Consider the following 19,989-nt stretch of genomic DNA (forward strand, 5'->3'; position numbering starts at 1 on the left):
GGGCTGGCCGGGTTGCGGGGCTTGGCAGGCAGCATTGTGAGCCGCTCCACAGAAGCCTGCTCTTCCGACCCGCGTGCGCGCCCCCACCCGCGCGCTCTCAGCTGCCGTGGGAATGGGCCACCCTCGGGACCGCGCCGAGCCTCAGCCCCGCCGGCCCCCACCCCCGCCCCGCGGCCGCCCACGCTGGGATCTGCGTCACTCGGCCGCGCGTGGGCGGGAGCCGGAGCGGCGAATGGAGCAAGAGCGGAATCTCCCGATGTGACAGCGCGCGGGGCGGGGCGGGGGCGGCGGAGGTGGCGGGGGAGGGAGAGGGAGAGGCCGAGGGAGGGGCGGCGGTAGAGGCGGAGGGAGGGTGCCCCGGGCCGCCGCCGCCCGCCTCCACCCGAGCCTCCGCCCGCGCGGCCAAGCGAGCGCCGTCGGGGCGGGCGGGGGACAGAGCGCACGCCCACCACGTCCCTGCCCCCCTCGATGGGCGCGGGGGCGTCCCGGCCGCCGCAGCCGCCGCAGGAGCCCGGCAGAGCCGTTGTCGCGGATCGCTCCGCAGCCGCGGGCCGCGTAGGTACCGGGAGGGCCTCGGGCCGGAGCGGGGGAGGGGGGCACGGACGCGTGGCTCGGTCGGACCAACGCGTTCTGCCAGGCGGGGGACGCGGGCTGGGTGGGGAGGACGCGCTCGCGGGCCCGCGTGGGGTGCCAGCTCCGCGGCGACCGGGGACTTCCTAAAAGTGCCGCTGAGTCTCCGTTTTCTTCCTGTTATCCGCCCCTTCCTACTGTAGTTGTGCTTTCAAAGCGGAAGGAGAGTTTTGCTTGGAAGTGGCTTTCAGAAACTTGGCACCCAGGTGCAGGGGAAGCCGGAGTCGCCGAGCCTTGAGGCTGAGTGGGGAATGTGCAGACACGTGTAGGACAGAGAAGCTTTGGATGCAGGTGTGTGACCTTATGGGGACAGACACCGAAGTACAGTCAACCCGGGAGATCTGCAAGGAGTCTCCCGGGTAGAGCTGGAATTTGCGTTTGTAGGTTGTGCTGACCAAGTTTTGCGGCGGGCGAGCAGCAGGAACCGTGTCCTGGCTCAGGGAGGCTTGGGAAATTTTGGAGTGCCTGCTAATTTACAATTTGATCCGAAAGAGCAGGTTTGGAGTAAGTTGTCACTACCGATTGGTTTGCCAGTGACGTGCCTGCCAACTTTACGGAGTGCAAAGATCAGAATCTCTAAAGAGATTCTAGGATCTCGTTTAAAAATATTTTGGCAGTTTTAATAGTTAATATTAGATTGCATAGGCGCAGAGGAACCGAATTTAAAAATAGATTAGTCACATCCGAAATGGTTCGCTGTTTTGTACACGCAGCGAATTACCCTTTTTAAATATTCACTTTTTGAAAATTCTTTCTTTATACAAATACGTTATGACATTTATAATTTCTCTGCCGGTTTTAAGAAGAGATATTGGAGAGAGGATGTATAGGATCCAATGTATAGGATAGCCAACCAGAGTGGAGGCTCTCTTCCTGAGATTGAAAAGGCTGCTTCACACCCAGCTTCTGTGCCAGCACAAGTGACTTCCATCGAAGGTTTCTTCCTCCAGCTTGCATCTTTTGAGACATTTCATTCTGTTCTTTCATTAAGCTCAAGCAGATTAATAAATATGCTGTTGAGAATTTGTAGACGGGCAGCATGGTCAGCCTTCCTCGTCTCTGTTTCCTGTGTAGATATTGGAACATTACATCTTGAAAGAAAATAATTTCAAGGAGCGCCAGGGATCTAATTTGTTTCTTTTTTCTTTTCTTTCTTTCTTTTTTTTTTTTTTTTTGACTTGACCATCTTTTGCTTAACCTGCCATTCCACTTCTGAGCATACTTTTTCTCTCCTGAGGCCAAGTCTCCTGTATTAGTGGCAGCAGGAACAAACTTATACACACGAAGCACTGTATATTTTACTTCATTCTGGCCCTTAGATGTGAATACGTTTCGGATGACAAATTCCTAAGATTGATATAGATGATACTGAAATTTTTAGTGAGCTATTATAATAATAAACTCCATCAAATAAGTAAATGATTAATCTTGCATAATCTTAACCTAAACTAAAAGTTTTTCTTTTGTTACTGGTTAGTAACAACCATGCCCTGTAGAAGCCTAGGCTTGTCTCCTTGTCATTATTTAAACAATCAGCTAAAGCACTTCCTATCTCTTTTATTTCAACTTTAAGAACATATGGTTTGTTGAAATTAGTACCGTAGATGCTTTGAAAGAAGAATTTGTTTCATACACTCTAGATTTTAAGAGTAAAAAATGGGTGGATAAAAGCAAGTGTGTTAGAGTTTTGTGTTTGGTGATTTAAATCTGTCTTAGAGTTGGGCCCTGGCTATTTCATTGTAATAAACATGTCTTTGTTGCATTTTTTAAAAAGGAAATCTCTAATTTTGACATAATGCAGATGTGTTTTGTATACCACAGGGCCATCATATATTTGCGTTACTTCCATGAAAGTGACCATCTTATGAACAGTTCCAAATGGTGCTAATGTGCAACTCTCTCCCATGCTCATATTTCACTGTGGATCTTATCAAACATAGTAAAGAACAAAAAGCAGCCATTTGAGTATCCTCTAAGGTTGCCAGCTCCTTCGCTGGGGTCTCACTCGTCTCTCGCCTCCTTTTTCTCATCCTTGAGTAGTCATTATAGTAAGTGCAACTTTCCTTTCTGATCTGACACGTTCAATAACTCATATTGTAGTAGGAGATACCCTCATCTTAATAATGGAACAATAGGGAAATTTCAGAAGCCGATGCTGGGAAAAAAAATCATTACTCTTCATCTTGAGAATTCTCAAAGCTAAAACATATCATTAAGCTTTCAAATAATGTGTCATTTTCCAGCACATTACATCTAGGAGCTGTATGTTAATTCACATGGTATGTCAATACTTTTCACAAAGGAACTTCTGAAGACCGTGAGATTCATATATGTATACACGTTGCCTGCAGTCTACCTAGATGCTCTTAATGCCTGCCAAATGCCTTCTCTATTGGCTGAACTATTCCCAGCTGTCGCTGGTGGTGGTGGAGGTGTTTGTCTGTTGGTATTAATATATAGCTGTTTAATAGACAAGTAAGTCCAATTTACCTTCTCCTAATTTTAAAAAAGCATGTTATAAACCTACCCCTTATTGTTTGGGCTGAATTTTAAAAGAGTCTGTTTAAAAAAAAAAAAACCTACTCAGAATTGCAGGAAGAATCCATAGGGAAGAATACTTTAATTATCCCAAATCAGCATAAATCCCTTAGAAGCTGAGGGTGTAATTCATAGCTGTATAAGCAGTAAGACCTGAACTTGTCTTGACTTAAGATTTGTCACTGTGTGCTTGAGAGTATAGCTTGTGCGGAGTGTGCACATAGCTTCTGGTTGACCGTTCAACCCCCAGCACCAACAAAAGCCCAAATACTACCCCATACTTCTGAGTGAGTGTGTCTAGGGATGACTTCTTAGAACTTGATGAGTATTCAGGGAATGCATCAGTCTTACCTAAGCCAGGAAATGCAACCGAACCACATGGAAACAGTTTCTAGCCTTGAGTTCTGGATTTTAGTATTGGAAGTGAGACATCTGCATGTCCTACAGGGTCCTCCTTTTCTAGGCACTTTTTTGAGTCTCTTCCTTTGCTGTGGCTACTGCTCCCTTCTCCCAGGCCTCTCTGCTTCCGAGCTACTCTCTGAAACTGGCTGGCCAATGTCCTCTTCATATTTAAAAGTTCACTTGTGGGGGCAGCAGATCTCACTTGGATGTTAGGGAGTGGAATTAATACCCCTTCATCTATAAATGATGCATGAGATCTTCAGTAAGTTTCACACAATGCTTTTCAAGAGGTTGCTATTAACTCAAAAGCTCCCAACCTGAAAGTTCAGACTCTGTTGCATAGATAAGTCAGGCCTCATGGGAGATGCTGCTCTTGATTTCTTGCTAGTCCCCGAAGAGTCTTCTGGACTGCCCTGGACCTCCTGAGAGTATATTAAATATATATTCAGAGATGCTAAATGTGTATGTGGCAATCGTTTTTTCAGTATTGCAGGAAAATATTTAAGAATAGACACGAGTCTGTTAAAGGGTAGTGTGATCTATAAGATGCTTGTTACTTATTTGAAACACACTACATTGGACGTTTAGGAACACAGACAAAAATGACCCAGGATCTCTCATAGTCTAACCTCTAATTTCTTTTTTAAAAATGCTGACCTGGGGGATTGGGTTCATATACAATGAATGTTACAGCTCTGGCATGTCTAGCTCCTGGACTTGGCTTTGATTCTTTGCTCTCTTAGGTAAATAGCCCTGCTATGAGTGTCTGCAGTGTAGCCTCCATGAAAGGATGAGGGACAGGAAAGGATGCAAAGGAAGGCGCTGCTGCCTGATGGGCAGTTTTGGAGACACCAAGTTACTGAGAGGGTGCCCATGAAGTAGGAAAGGGGGCTACTGCTGAGACTGACTCAAATATTAGGTTTCATTATATAGCCATGCTTGTAGAAATAGTGTTCCACACAGAACACTCTGCTGAGAATGATGGTGAATAAAAGGTTAATGAAACCTAATTCCTATCCTCAGGGTGCCTGTAACCAAACAGTGCCTGTCTTCAGAGCTGGGGTAAGCCCTTTGTTCTGAAGCTCCTTTTGTACAACACACTGCATCCTATTTATCACAGCACTTAAACATGTGCTTCTGCTTAACCGATCTTCATGAAGGACAGCCTTTCTTCGGGGTCATCTTCATGAAGGGCAGTCTTCCCTCGGGGTCCTCAGGACTGGCTCAGGATTTCACATACTGGAATAAGTTAAAAAAAAAGAAAGAAAACCAAAAACTGGGGAGGGTGTTGGGCAGAAAGAAAGGAAAACATTATTACTGTAGGCAGCCTGAAAACCAAGAGAAAAATCTATAGCCCAGCTGTATGGGAAAGGCTATGGAGCAATGCCCAGGATGGGCCCTGAGAGAAGGGATGGAAGGTAGCTTACAGGACAGGGGAGGAAGGTACGGATAGTATATGTGTGATTTAGATTGCTTGTGTTAAGCTGTGGTAAACTTACAGAGAAGAGGGAAAAGCCATACCTCATTGAGTGGGAGCAAAAAGCAATGGAAACCAGGATTGAGTGCTTTGGGAACAGAAAGAAACAGGTTGATGCTGATGATACGGCCCAAGGACATGCAGAAGTAGTGAAAACAACAGTGGAACATTTTTATTAATCTGGGAAACAGGGAAAGTAGTACAATGGAAAAGACTGAGGGGCTGCAGAGAGCAAACCTGGGAGTCCAGAAGTCAGGAAGCAGATGAAGCCCTGCCCTGGGTTCTGGGCACCCCAAGCATGGATTTGGCAGTCTTCAGGTAGGATCCTAAATTACAGCCTGAAAGAACGGTTCAGGCTCATCACTCTCAAGTATTTCCGGCATGAGAATCACTTTTAAAATAAAGTCCTGCAAGTACTCAGGATTATTTTACGTTTAACATTGTTCATTGAGAAAACACTGGGCATTCTCAGAGGAACAAGTTCAGTTATACTTTAAATTAGTGTGTACCTTGTGAAATAAAAGAAGCGTTCATTTACTTTCGTTTGTAATGAAAAGCTTCAATTTTACTTTGAGATCTCTTTGTTGTGACTCCATAATCCTCTCCTCCATTATCCCACTAAGCCACAGGTTCTTCTTCTTCTGTTTTTTTAAAGATTTATTTAATTTTATGTGGAGTGATGTTCTGCCTGCATGTCTATGGAAAGATGCTAGATCCTTTGCAACTGGAGTTACAGAACAGTTATGAGCTGCTACGTGGGTGCTGGGAATTGAACATGGGTCCTCTGGAAGGGCAGCCTCTTAATCATTGAGCCATCTCTCCAGCCCCCTAAGCCACAGGTTCTTTTTTTTTTTTTTTCTCCCGGAGCTGGGGACCGAACCCAGGGCCTTGCACTTGCTGGGCAAGTGCTCTACCACTGAGCTAAATCCCCAACCCCAAGCCACAGGTTCTTAAACTACGGGTTTTGACCCCATGTGGAGTCATGGAATCCAGTGTGTGAGATGGTGAAGGTTTCTGCGGTAGTTAGAATTAAATGTGTAAAAGAGGCTGAGGTGTCTCTGGCAGGTGGCCTGTTTTGCCTCCGGCGTCTTCAGTGAGGCCTTGGTTCTGAACACACAACATGCACACCTTGCACTACACAAGGCTTCAGTGCAGGGTAACCCTAAATGCAGCTAGAAACCTGTTGACTCACGTTCCAGACTATGGGTAGGTTATGAATTGTGTTGTTTCTGCTGTACAAATTAAAGTTTTCTGCTTTTTATAAAACTGATATTTTAATTGCAGAAAACAAAGGCAGTGTCCTTCTGCCGTCATTTTGAATCAGGTTAGTATCTAATTAGCATATCCATAGATTGTATCATGTTAAGATGTTTGAGTTTGAAAATTGCTGTTTGAGTTGCTGACAAGTTTCAAAAGCACACAAATTTATTAAATAAACTTCGGCCTGAGATTGGGACAGGGTTTCTGAAATGGCTCTAACTACAGTGCTTTCATTTTGTTCTACATATTTACGTGAAGCACCATACTCTCAGCACGGACAATTACAAAATAAAAATATCGATCAAGCCTTAAAGAGGCTTTAAAGTACCAAAGAGTGCCCGAACTTAGGATGTAGTAGGGGAAGATGGGGGAGGGGAATCAGTGTGCCGTTATCAGATTCCAATGAAAATGCCTGAGGGAGTGACAGTGGCAGAGTGATTGCTGGGACGCCCTGGTGAAAACTTAGTAGTCCCTCAAGATTTCGGATATCCCAATGGGTCCTGACACAGCACGCTTGATGGAAAGGCTCCCCTTTTTCTGTGAGACCATGAAAGGCCTCTCTCTGTCTTACTCTAAATCTTCAGCCCCAGGCCTGGAAAATTCTATTTCAGTAAGCGAAGTAAGAACGAAGCAGTGACTTTTTCTGCTCGGTTTCACACAGCACAGGTTGAGCTAGGCAGGTGCCCAGTGCTGTGTGGGCCAATGGGGAAAATGTGTAAGGTTTAGGAACTCGGTGTTACCATTTAGTGAGCAACGAGCAGTCTAAAATGAATTCTGAATGAACTTCTTTCTGCCTTTTAAATTCGTCTTTCCCGTGCTCTGGACCTTCTCAGCGACCAAGTTAATAGGGAATGAAATGCTTTGCAGGGGTAAGCAGGGCTGGGTTATCTTTAGGAAACAGCAAAAATGAATGAGTCGATGGTTTCTTTAAATCATGGGTTTTATGAAAAGGTCAGAGTGGAGGTGATGCTCCATGGGGTCTTGGAACAGCCAGGTGCAGTGGCTTTTAGCTGAGTGGATTTATCGTGTTGTCAGTTACTGGAGTGTGGTGGTGTTACTATGACCCTTTGATTCCCAGTTCAGAGAGATACAGGCAGAGGTTGTTTCTAGCTAATTTGACCCTCGTATTGAAGCATGAATAGTTACAGATTTGGTGGAAACAGAAACTCTCATAGAAGTTTCAAGTCAAATCAAGTTAACATGTGAAGTGAAGCTGACATAGTCTTCTAGGGAGAAAGCTTGGGGAGAAACCTTCTTGCCCAGCCCTTGAGGGTGGGTCTTGAGAAAGGCTTTGGGATTCCAAATAGTGTGTCTGTCCTTCATCTGCCATTCTGACTTTGGAAATGTACGCTTTCCCCTTCATTCTTTACAGTGTTAGCTGCTTTGCCAGTCCACAAGGCCCTTCTCAAGAACTAGATTTGTTTAAGTACATGAGAAAGGAGAAGACTTAGAATCTGCTGTTTTCTAAGCCCATTACCTTACCTCAGAAGACTATTCTCTAAGTGTGCATCGTTGGGTTCCTGAGGTCCTCTTATATTTTTTTATTTGTCTAAGAAATACCCTTTTTCTCTCCCATTGTTATAAAATGACTGAAAGATTCTGTTCATCTAAGTTATGGACTGTGTCTATATTCCGTGATCTGGGAAACAAATATGGTGAATTAATTTATCACTTAGTAGGTTTTGTAAAGCCACTGTCCTCTTATGGAAAGGACTGTGCATATACATGCTTTTCTGTGTGTGGATTTTTTTTTCCTGTTGTACTGTGAAAGTATGTAGAGCGGCTACACAGGCGAATGACGAGGGAGTAAGTTTCTTTGCTTTGCTTCTATTCAGACACTCCAGAAGCTCTTCTGATGGAGAGTGTAGGTTACAGACTTAAACTTGGTCTCCCTCTCAAGACTGTTTTGAGGCCTAGTGTCCAGTTAGGTGATAGACACTGCCTAGATGGGTCATCACTGAGGTGATTTAGAAGAACATTTTACTCAGAGGACTGAGATGGAGTAACTGTGTTGGTAGACCTGAAGTCCTGAGGTGCTCACAGAGCATGCAGCTTTTGTTGGATGGGTATATAAAGTGAGAATCTAATTGTACACTTTGCCTCATTTGCCAAACCCAGATTCTCACACAGTGGAACTGAGGGTCTAAGGAAAGTGCTTTTCAAAAGCACACTAGATGGTTCCCCCTAGGTGTTAGCAGAAGTCACTGGATACTCTCTCTATTTTTAATCTGTCGGACTTTTATTAACGCCATGCCTGTACTAATCCATGTAAATATAGAGCCATTGCTGATAATGGAAGTTGGAGAAGGTTGGTAGTTGATCAAAACACGGATAATTCAAAGGTCCTGGGAGACAGGACTACAGAAGCAGTGCTTAGAATGGTAGACTCTTTTTTGTATTAGGGTGGCTGAGATTGTAATTTTTGTAGCATTCTAGTTGGAGCTTCATGGCGACTTTCTGTTTCCCAGTGTTCTCTTAGTATCTCGGCTTCTGTGTCTCCAGTCAGCTTCCTCCACACCAACAGAGTTGGATTTCCTTTTGCCTCCATGGTGTTCATGTGCCGGGCTTCTGTGGTGTCTCATTTTAATCCATGGGTATATTGCTTACAAGGTTGCTTTGCTTAATGGAAGTCCTTGGCCAGTCCTCATTCCTGATCTCATAGGAAGTGTTGATAAGTGATAACTCTGTCTCTTCTGTGTTCTACATGCCTAAGTGAGCACAGTTTTCCCTCATTCCTTCACCCACCCATCTCTAAGTATAACACTTATTTTCTTATCTTCAAGTCACATTGAAATCTATCTCTTTCACTGGCTAGGTCTAGAAATAACTCTGTCAGAGGGTTTACATGAAGATTAGACATAATAGTATTCATCACGTTGCCTGGCACAAAATAAACAGTTCAATGGACGGTGATGTGATAGTGTCTTACTTCCTGCTGGTTTTTTATTCATCGTCACCACCATGTCCACACCATGAAGGGAAGAAAATGCAAAGCTGAAAATATGGGATAACCCCTTTTTGAGCTTTGGTCTGTGTTCCTAGTTTGTGTTTAATGCTCATTTTCCTTAGGGAACATGGGTGGGTTTAGCATGACTTTCTGAGTTGTGAAGAGTAGGGCTTGATGGAGTATGTGTGTCAGGATGCAGCTTTAACTACCAGTTGCTCTGCAGATACTTTGTGTCTTGTTTTGCCCATGTTACTTTCTAAGTAATGCAATGTTGCTATCTAAATAATACAGTGTTGCAAGCCATTTAAAAAGCTTAAAGCACTGTGATGATGAGTCTGTCTTTCCTTCTTTTTGTAGGTTAAGCCCATCCACAGTAATGGCCACAGCCTTACCTAGGACCCTGGGAGAGCTGCAGCTGTATCGAATATTGCAGAAAGCTAATCTGCTTTCTTACTTTGATGCCTTTATCCAACAAGGTGGTGATGATGTCCAGCAACTGTGCGAAGCTGGAGAAGAAGAATTTTTGGAAATCATGGCACTGGTGGGCATGGCAAGCAAGCCCCTTCATGTTAGACGGCTTCAGAAGGCTTTGAGAGATTGGGTTACAAATCCTGGCCTTTTCAACCAGCCATTGACTTCCCTTCCTGTCAGTAGCATACCCATCTATAAATTACCAGAGGGATCACCAACATGGCTGGGAATATCCTGCAATAGTTATGAAAGGAGTAGCAGTGCCCGAGAGCCACATTTAAAGGTCCCTAAATGCGCTGCCACCACCTGTGTTCAGAGCTTGGGTCAGGGCAAGTCAGAGGTGGGAAGTCTAGCACTGCAGAGTGTCAGTGAATCCAGACTCTGGCAAGGACACCACACCACTGAAAGCGAGCATAGTCTCTCCCCAGCAGACCTGGGCTCCCCAGCCTCCCCAAAGGAAAGCAGTGAAGCCCTGGATGCTGCCGCCGCGCTCTCTGTGGCCGAGTGTGTGGAGCGGATGGCCCCCACGCTGCCCAAAAGTGACTTGAATGAAGTGAAAGAGCTGCTGAAGAACAATAAGAAGTTGGCCAAAATGATTGGTCACATCTTCGAGATGAGCGACGAGGATCCACACAAGGAGGAGGAGATCAGAAAGTACAGCGCCATCTATGGGCGATTTGACTCCAAAAGAAAGGATGGTAAACACCTCACATTGCATGAGGTAAGGAGCCTGGTTGTGTGTGTGTGTGTGTGTGTGTGTGTGTGTGTGTGGTGTTGGGGGTGCATGTTTGCATGTTTGCATTTGCTGCTGTTCACTGCAGGGCACTGGTTGATGGGTTACAGGGAGGAGCACTACTGGAGCAGCACTAAGAATGCTGACATGTGCCATGTCTGTTCTGAGCAGAGGCTGCTTACTGCCCTAGGGCTGCCTTCTGTTGAACTCAAACACATTTGAGTTTTAAAACTACAGTATAAGGTAGGTTTTAGAAAAAAAATGTCAGACTTCAAGCAGTGAAGCATACATTTGCGTTTGCAATGTGATCGGTTTCCTAGTTAAGTAAAAGGGTTTTAAAACATGATCTTCATTTAAAAAACCTTTTTATTAAACTTTATTTAAAAAAAAAAAGAACCATAAAATGACCAGAACATAAGGCAAATCTCAGCTAGTGTGGAAAACAAACGTGTTAGATGAAGGTTGGGGTCGAGAGTGGCTTTGGCTCTTGTTTTAGTAGATGGTTAGCATACAAAGGTCTCATTGTTTCATTTCCACAGTACTTTATCCAGAGTGTTCTGCTTGAGCATGTGCACACGTGCGCGCGCGCGCACACACACACACACACACACACACACACGCACACATACACATACACACACACACCTCTTTTGAGTGTGTTCACACATCTTTGCACTTCCTTGTTTTTTCTTATGTATCTGGCCAACACCTATCTTGATTATTCACTGGAGATGTAGGCTTGTCTTTGCTGTGATCTTTTCCTCCAAGTAGGATGTCCCATCTGCTTCCTTTTTCCCTTTTCATCCTGCGTCTTCTCCTGTCTCAGTAGCTCTAGAACACTTTGTTGTAGGGTGTTCTATCCTGGTCTGTCTTTTGCTGGATGATATCTTTTTTGTCTTTTGTCCCTAGAGTCCAGTTGTCCAGCAAGTGCTTAGAAATGGATTCATTTTCAGAAGCGAAAAAGACTTTCATAATGACATTTTAAAAATAGCCACCTACCCTTTAGAAGAAAGGAATAAGCCTTCAGAAAGAAATATTAGGTTGAGTGTAGAATTTTATTCCACATCGTGTTTCTCTCTCTAGTCTTGTGCTTTAATGTGGAAACGAACATGTATTCACTGTGAAGGTATCCTGACACAAAACGATGTAAATTACTGACTTGTAAACCTTCAAAGACTTACCTTTGCGTGTACAAACGTGAGTTCATGTTTCACAAACTGTTCTCCAGATTCCTTTGTTGGTGGCAAAACTCCACGCTGCCACAGGAAGCTGCCCGCTTCATCTGCGTGCTGCCTTATGGGCCATTACTAGCTGTAATTCTTCACTTCCCAATGCCCTTTAGATTATTCCTAGTTTAAAAAGCTTATATATTGGTGTGTGAACATTATAATACTCCCTTAAAACATTTGTTGTTTTTAATTATGTCTGTGGCTCTGCTGTGTAAGTATGTCAGTACCTGTAGAGGGCACAGGAGTCAGACCTCATAAAGCAGGGGTTCTAGGCAGCTGGGAGATCCAGTAAGGGTCCTCCGCAAGAACACTGTGCTCTCCTGACCATCGAGCCAGCCCCAATCACACATACCCTTTTATAGTTTTATTCTTCTGCAGAATGGATGCCAACATGTAAATTGTGGGATCAAGGAGTATGCAGATGTAGTATTTCCATCCACTGTTAATTGCTGCTAACTTGAATTCTAAAAAGCTGGAAACACGCGCTCCCGTCACTGCTATGCAAATATCTGTTTATCTATGCTTGCTAGTAATGCATTTGACATTTAAACCTCTACCAGTCTTAGTGGATGGAAACCTATATTCAGATTTGCTTCTCCTAGTGTGGATGATGAGTTTCTTTTCCTATAACATATGATCGGTCTTTTGTCCATAAAACTATTTTACGAGTTCAATTGTCTTTTAAAATTTCGACTGGTTCTGGGCGTAATCCCAGCATTCAGGTGGCGGAGGGAGACTCTGTGAATTTGAGACCAGCATGGTCTATCTCAGTGACTTCCAAGGGTACGTAGTGACACTGTCTGTCTCAAACAAAAGGAAACAAAACAACAGCAAAACAAGAACTTCTATTTTATGGACATGGGCCATTTGTCTTATAATACTAATTCCCATGTGGTCATCCTTCCTCTGACAGTTGACTGGTTTATCGAGTGTGAGTTTGGTTTTACTCAGTCTTATCTGTTGATCTGTTTCTGCATGGCTCAGCTGACGTTGTGTTCCTCACTGGGATAGACTTCTTCAGCTGAGTGTCTTTACAGCAGTCTGTGGCATGGAAAAACACATCTTTATTACTCTTGCTCTTCCAGCTTTCTTTGTTTTGGTTTTCTTTTTTAAGGTTTTGTTAATCTTACATATTTTCCTTCCAAATAAAATTCTAGATACATTTACCAAGTTTCTAAAAAAAAGTGTGATTTTAATTAGAAATGTTTTATGTGTAAGTTAACTTGGTAATAGGTGGGATATTTGTAGTAATGGAATCTATAGATATGTTTTTTCCTATTTAGAAATCTTATTAATTACATTAGTAATTAATTTTATATTTCTTTTAGTTTACATGTATTTTGCACATTTCTTATCTGGCCAGATTCTTGTCTGTTGAGTGTCTATATTACGTATATTTAATTTTTCCTTGCTCTAAGATGTACAGGTTGATGTAAATGAGATTTTTTTTTCTCAGTACATTTTTAATGTATCACCGGGTGAATTTTGTATGTTAATCTTGTTTTCAGCAATTTCACCACCTGGTATTTTAACATAAATGGTTTTGAAGGCTGAAGTTCATGATTACAGAATTGGTTAGCAGGAGTGACTGGAATCACAGGTCTGTAATTTGGTCTCTTTTGGAGTTAGCTTGTGCCGTGATTGGGCCTCATCAAGCTTCCTGCTCACAGGGACCAGTGAGCCATAGGATTCTGATGCTCCTTTGTGCTTTCTTTATTACCTGTAAACAATAAAGGTATCCAGCTGAAAAGCTGTAATTAGTAGGAAAAGACTAACATGTATTGGTGGTTTTAGTTTTATGCCTTAGCCTATCTTTATATAATTTTTAAAGTCTTTCAGATAAAACACAAAGTTAAGAAGAAAACCCATATTTTTATCAAAGTAAAAGTAATTTTTACAATGATTTCATTTTCACTATGAAAAAAATCCTTCTTTATATTAAACAACTCAAAAGAATTATTCTTTTTAAACATTCATTTGTTTACTTACTATATGTAAAGTGTTCTGCCTGTATGTATGCCTACATGTCAGAAGAGGGCATCAGATCTCATTACAGATGGTTGTGAGCCACCATGTGGGTGCTGGAATTGAACTCAGAACCTCTGGAAGAGCAGCTAGTGCTCTTAACTTTGAGCCATCTCTCCCTCCTGTAAAAGAATTCTTCTTGTACTAGGGTTTCACTGCATGCCCTTTGCTTCATTAGCTAAGTAGGGACGGATGAGTAAGGGAGTCCTCAGAGTGAGTGCTGGGTGCCGGAGCTGGAGGCGGAGCTTTGGGAAATCTTCCTCTGAACTTCACCTTGGACAGCTCTTGTTTACTGTGGCTCCAGCATGCAACTGTAACCCAATGGTATGGACGAAGGTACAGGCTACAGAATCCATTTCTCTTAAGCTCTCAGCCTCTCTCAGACCTTGGGGAACACTGGAAGTCTGAAATTATGTGAGAATAAAAAGTAGTGTTATCATGACCTTTCAGGAACCATGAAAATATTAGCTGCTTAAGTCAGAGAAAGACATTTTAGTATTTCTAAATATGTAAGATTAAAATAAATGTCGCCAGTTTATTTTCAGTTTCCAAATAAGGGAATATGTAATTTCCTTGGCTCCATCTAACTGTTCTGAGAATTTTCTTTATAAAAACCCTAGATGCTTTATTTAAATCTTTCAAAGCTAAGTGTTGTCTGTAGTTTCTAATGATTATCAGCACCTCTGACACCTGGGGGGGAGGGGAAATCAATTCTAGCCAAGTCTACAGACTTGGATTTTTTTCTTGTAAACACTTTTGTATTTGTCCCCAAAAGCATTGTATTCTGTACGGTAAAGAATTATATAATAGAACATCGTCCTTCACTTTTACTTTTGAAGTTAAGAATAGATAATTGATGTACACATACACACATATACCCCTGTGCGATGACAAAACTTAAACCATACATACTCTTGGTATGGGACCAGCGCTAAGGGGCATGGGACAGCTGCAGATGTGGTACTAGGAATTTCAGCAGGTAAAACATTACATGTTTCCAGAGGCACAGTTGGAGACAAGAGATGGGAAGGTAGGCAGGCAGTGTGCTTTGGATCTCAAGTCAACGGATGATGAGAAGTAAACTGAAAATTGGAAACAGCAAGGTAGTAGAGAATGTGGACGTAAGCAGAAAGGGCGCAGAAACAGAAGTGCATAAGTAACGTCTACTGCGTGCTGTTTGTTGCAGATAGCATCTTCTGGTGAAAGGACTCTAGAGCTTCAAGATGGAGAAGGAGAGTAGTCAGCAAGTAAATGATAATTCCACTGAAACTCGGTGGGAATATGGCTGCTAAGAAATTAACAAGATAAAATCCTCAGGATCATGAAACAGTGATGCCAAATGTGAGAGGTCAGCTGGGTGGGAGGTCAGCAAGATGAGAGATCAGCTGTTAGATCAGAGGTGAGAGGTCCGCTGGGTAGGACGTCAGCTGCCAGTGCAGAGGTGAGAGGTCAAAGTTGAGATGTTTCAGAAGATCCCAGAAGTTCCAGTCTTGAGAGAAGGAACTGCATCTGGGACACTCACACGAGAACACATTCTGTATAGGTGACAAAATTTTCACTCTCGTGCTGTCAGCCTGACGGTTCTTAGCACCTTAAGGAGTGCCAAGTTTTCCTAAGATGACTTTTAAAAATAATCGTAGGACTTTTAAGGTGGTCTGTTTCTTCTTGAATCACATAGGAAGTTTACATTTTTCTAAACACATTGATTTCATTCATCTTCAAACACTAGCATGGTTATTTATAATTTTTATGACCTAACATAGTCTATTTGGTCTTTTATCCACCCATTACATTTGCTCCAAAATTCGTGAACAGGTTTTCTTTGAGAACCATAGACAAGGGTCAGTGGGCCCGGTCTGGTCTTCTGTCTTAGTTAGAGTTTCTGTTGCTGTGAAGAGACACTAATACCACAACAACTCTTATAGAGGACATTGAATTTTTAGTCCACTGGCAGCATGCAGGCAGACAAAGTGCTAGAGAGGAGCAGAGAGGTCTACATTTCGATCTGCCGGCTGCAGAAGGGGACCGTGTGCTACATTAGGCTTAGCATATGAAACCTCAAAGCCCAACCCAACAGTGACACACTTCCTCCAGTTAGGTCACAGCTACTCCAATAAGGCCACATCTCCTGATAGTGTCACTCCCTACGGGCCAAGCATTCAAACAAAAGTCTATGGGGGCTGTTCCTCTTCAATCCACCAGAACTGCCTCCTGTATTTTGTGAATAAACTATTGAAACATTCTTGCCTTTGTATGTAGTGTCTGTGGTTGCCATTAAGCTACAATGTTGTGTCTGTGGTTGTTGTTAAGCTACAGTGTTGTGTCTGGGGTTGTCTTTAAGCTACAATATTGTGTCTGTGGTCTCTTCTAAATTAAATTGGGTGTTGGATTCATTAGTATTCCATTGTTCTTATATTTCTGATTCAAGCAGTTGTAGCTCTTGAGTTTTCACTGTTCATGGGTTCATTGTTATTCTTAAAAGCTCAGTATTTTATGTTTTATTTTATAATTACTGTCTCGTGAGTTATTTAGAATTTTGTTTGCTTCTAAACATGAGTGAATCTTCCCTACCCCTGGTTTTTGTTTTTTTGTTTTTTTTCTAATTCTTGTTGGATTACATGGTTGGTTCTCTCTACCATGCTGGTCCTGGAGAATGAACTTAGGTAAGAAAGCTTGGTGGCAAGCTCCTTTGCCCACTGGACCATCTCATTGGCCTTGTTTCTCATGTTTAATTTCTTTGACTGAGCTCACATGTCTTAAAAGGTTTAGAAGTTCTTGGAAGGAAATGGCTTCTGATACTACTTATCTGGATTTATTTCTACAATTTAACAGAAGACACAACCAACAGTAATGTCTCAGCCCATTTAGTGTGAGTGAATTAGGGCTTGAGGTCTATGTGAGGATGGAGGATTTGTCTTTTGCTCGTTTCCACATAGCTCTGAAGTTCAGGATAGGTAATGCTCCTTGATGCCTCTGGTAAAGGGCAAGTTTCTAAAGCTTGTGCTTGGAGTTTTGTGGATGGTAGTGACTTAGGGCTCCTCCCTCTGGGGAGCACTGAACCATGTCTCTTGGTCCTTTCACACACTTCCCAGCCTTGTGACACTGTGACTAGTTTGGGCACTCCATCCTTAACTTACTTGCTCTTTGAGCACCGCCATCTTTTACTCTTTTTCTGACTCATCAAGCATTTCTGGTAATGTCCCTGCCATCGAATCTCTGTTTTAGTCAGCCTTTTGTTGTTGTTGTTGTTTTTGGTTTGGTTGGTTTTGGTTTGGGTTAAGTCTTAATTTTTCTGTCCTTAAAATGTCCTGATAAAAGCAACTTTAATGAAGGAAGAGTTTATTTGGGCTCATAGTTCACCATGGTGGGAAGCCAAGTCAGCAGGACTTGAAGCATCTGGTCACATTGTGTTTATAGTCAGGTAGAACAGAGCAGTGAATGCTTAGGGCCAGTTCACTTTCTCCTTTACGTGCATCCTCATCTCAGCTTGGGGAATGGTGCCACCCACAGTTGAATTTTCCTCTCAACTCCAACTAGCCCAGTCAAGATAATCCCTTGCAGGCATGCCTCAAGGCCTGTTCCCCAGATCTCATCTCATTGACAATTGAGATTAACCGTCACAGTTCATCTTATTCTCTGATCAAATAGATGTATAACAAATCAAAAGCCATCTGGATATATACGAAGTAGGTAAAACTTTTTAAAAGATAGAAAGCAACACTGGAAATGATTCTAGGAATGATCTTCCTAGGTGTGTTTATGGTACTGGAGTAGTTTCTCTAAAGGGAAATCGTGGTAGGACATAAAAAGTTAGTGAGTGCTGGTGATATGGCTTAGTGCTTGAAACTGTCTTGCTACTCTTGTAGAGCACTCGAGTTTAGTTCCCAGCATCTATATCAGGCAGCATTCAGTGCCTGTGAAGACAACTTTAGGGGACCTTATACCCTTTTCTGACCTCTGAGTATCTGCATACATGTAACATACATCAGGACAAACATATATAAATAAAAACTAATATTTAAAAATCTTATTAAAATTTAGTGTGTTCTATGATCTAGCAATCCATTTGTTAGTGCTTATGACACATAATTAGATATGCAGGCAAAGATGTACATTTACGAATGTCCTTTTCTCTTCTGCTTATAGTACTAGAACTGGGGTTATGTAGGTGAAGTTGGCTTAAATTATATATTGCTCGTAACTGAAATAATGTTTTACATGTATGACAAATATTATTATAAAGGATTTTAAAATTATCAGTCAACAGTATTTATTGTGCATTGACCCTGTATCAGGTACTCATGTAAATAAGCCAAGTTTCTGTCAAAAAACATGGTAAAAATAAAATATTCAGAATTATATAGGTGAACAAAAGGGTTGACAGCTCTTAGTGTAGAGAAATAAGAAGTTATTAGCAGTAAAGGTGAGGTGCCTGGGTAGAGAGGAAAGGTGGATGACTAAACTTTTTGATAAAATAAAAAAGAGCTGAACACAGCAGCAGCTTCATACCAGGTATTTCTCCATTTCTTACTGTGACAGCTTTGGAGTGGTACAGAGCAAGACTTAGGGACATCTCTGTGTGTCCAGAGTCACATAGCCATGAGCAGTTGAACAGAACTAGTCCCAGGTCTGTTAACACCAAGCCCTTCTTCCCACCATGACCCACACTGACTAAGGACATTTCTTACTTAATAAAAGTGTATCTTATCTGCCAGCAGTCCCCTGCATCTCCTTGACACAGCTATGGGGAACATACGGGCATATTAACAAGAAGTATTGAATTAAACAAATATAAAAAGTCTAAGAAGTAGCTTTTCCAGTGCCAGTCTGACTTGTCACAACTTTGCTGTTTAAGTGATCTGATTAAGGAACTTTGTGTCAGTGCACATGAGAAACACTGCCAGGCTGTGTATATTCAGGGTTGGCTAAAGAAGGATTGTTACCATTTCATAAATCAATTTTGTTTTTTTTATAAGAGAAATGAGATGAAGAATATCTGTCATTCATAAAGTCCCCTGCCTAGTCAAAAATACAGAATAAACAACTACAGGTAATAAAAGTACGGTATTTTTTTTCCAGATTGTTTGGTCTCTAGAAGACCGGAAGTCAGCTGTCCCTTCTGAAGGCTGGCATGAGCAGAGAGGGGGAGTTTAGGCATTATTTCTTTCTGTAAAGATGCAAGCCTTTCTGTTATCTAATGAAGAAGAGATCCTTACACTTCTGAAAACTTTCTTTTGTGTGTTGAGCTCACGGTTAACGAGGCAGCTGCTCAGCTGTGTGTGAAGGACAATGCCCTGCTGACGAGAAGAGATGAGCTTTTCGCCCTGGCCAGGCAGGTTTCTCGAGAAGTTACCTACAAATACACTTACAGGACCACCAGGTAAGGTGGGCGCCGGGCATTTGCACTGTGGGTAGAGGCAGTTTGGAACATGGCTCATAGATAGACTATAAATGTTTCTGAGAAAGTAAGATTACAACTCATTTAGACCTTTCAAAACATTGTTTCAAAGATATCCTTTTAATTAAATTATTTTAAACTGGAACTTTAAAAAAAATGTTTGTATCAATGGGCACCATTTGCTATTTAAATAGATGATGCACTGTATGATGTTGAAATCAGTTGCTAAATTTAGCTGCTCAAACATTTATTATGCATTCTTACTGAAGACATCCCAAAATCTGGGCTTTGAAATTAATCAACTGTATATAATTTGTCCACAGTACCCAGTGGAGCTTCTTGATCTTAACAGCAATTTCTGGTTTTTTGCTTAATCCTCTTATACCTCCTCTTTTGAAAGTTATAGTCTCCAGGCCTGTAGAGTTCTTGCCATGGTGTAGACATTCTATGATGTAGACCTGTTCATGTTGACAGGATCTCTCAGCCCTTCAGACAGAGTGATACACCCATTAACAGCCAGACCTGGTGATGGCTGTAGAAAAATGCTTCCTTTGTTAGTTATGGATTCTTGTTTATAGTCTTCTGTTATTAGAAATAATACCACATTAAATAAAATTGCATTTTGCCTATTCCAAGATACACTTTTCATATTTTAGTGTCTTTATAGTGATATATAAGTTAGATTGACTTCTTATAGCTTAGTTGGAAAGAACATATACATATGTATGTGCATATATAGACACACATATATAACTATACATATATATGTACACACACACACACATATATCAAGGTGGTGCCTCAAAGAATGGGATCCCCTAGCACTGATGGTGCCATGCCATATGTATGTTAGTAATTCTGTTGATAGTTTCCAGAAGG

The 19,989-nt window shown here is 42.2% G+C and overlaps 1 protein-coding gene across 3 annotated transcripts in view; it reads left to right on the plus strand.

Annotated features, from left to right (window-relative positions):
• Positions 1-320: 320 nt before the first annotated feature.
• The window catches only part of Nab1 (Ngfi-A binding protein 1), a 39,419-nt gene continuing 19,750 nt past the window's right edge, over positions 321-19,989 (plus strand). Inside the window, exons 1-3 of one of the 3 annotated variants that reach the window (XM_087567544.1) lie at positions 321-559; positions 9,612-10,446; positions 18,959-19,092. In XM_087567544.1, the coding sequence (XP_087423670.1) occupies positions 9,631-10,446; positions 18,959-19,092 (950 nt within the window). In that variant the 5' untranslated portion in view covers positions 321-559; positions 9,612-9,630. 3 annotated transcript variants of the gene reach the window in all.

This window comes from Rattus norvegicus, chromosome 9, assembly GCF_021556685.1.
Source record: "Rattus norvegicus strain SHRSP/BbbUtx chromosome 9, alternate assembly SHRSP_T2T, whole genome shotgun sequence".
NCBI lineage: Eukaryota > Metazoa > Chordata > Mammalia > Rodentia > Muridae > Rattus > Rattus norvegicus.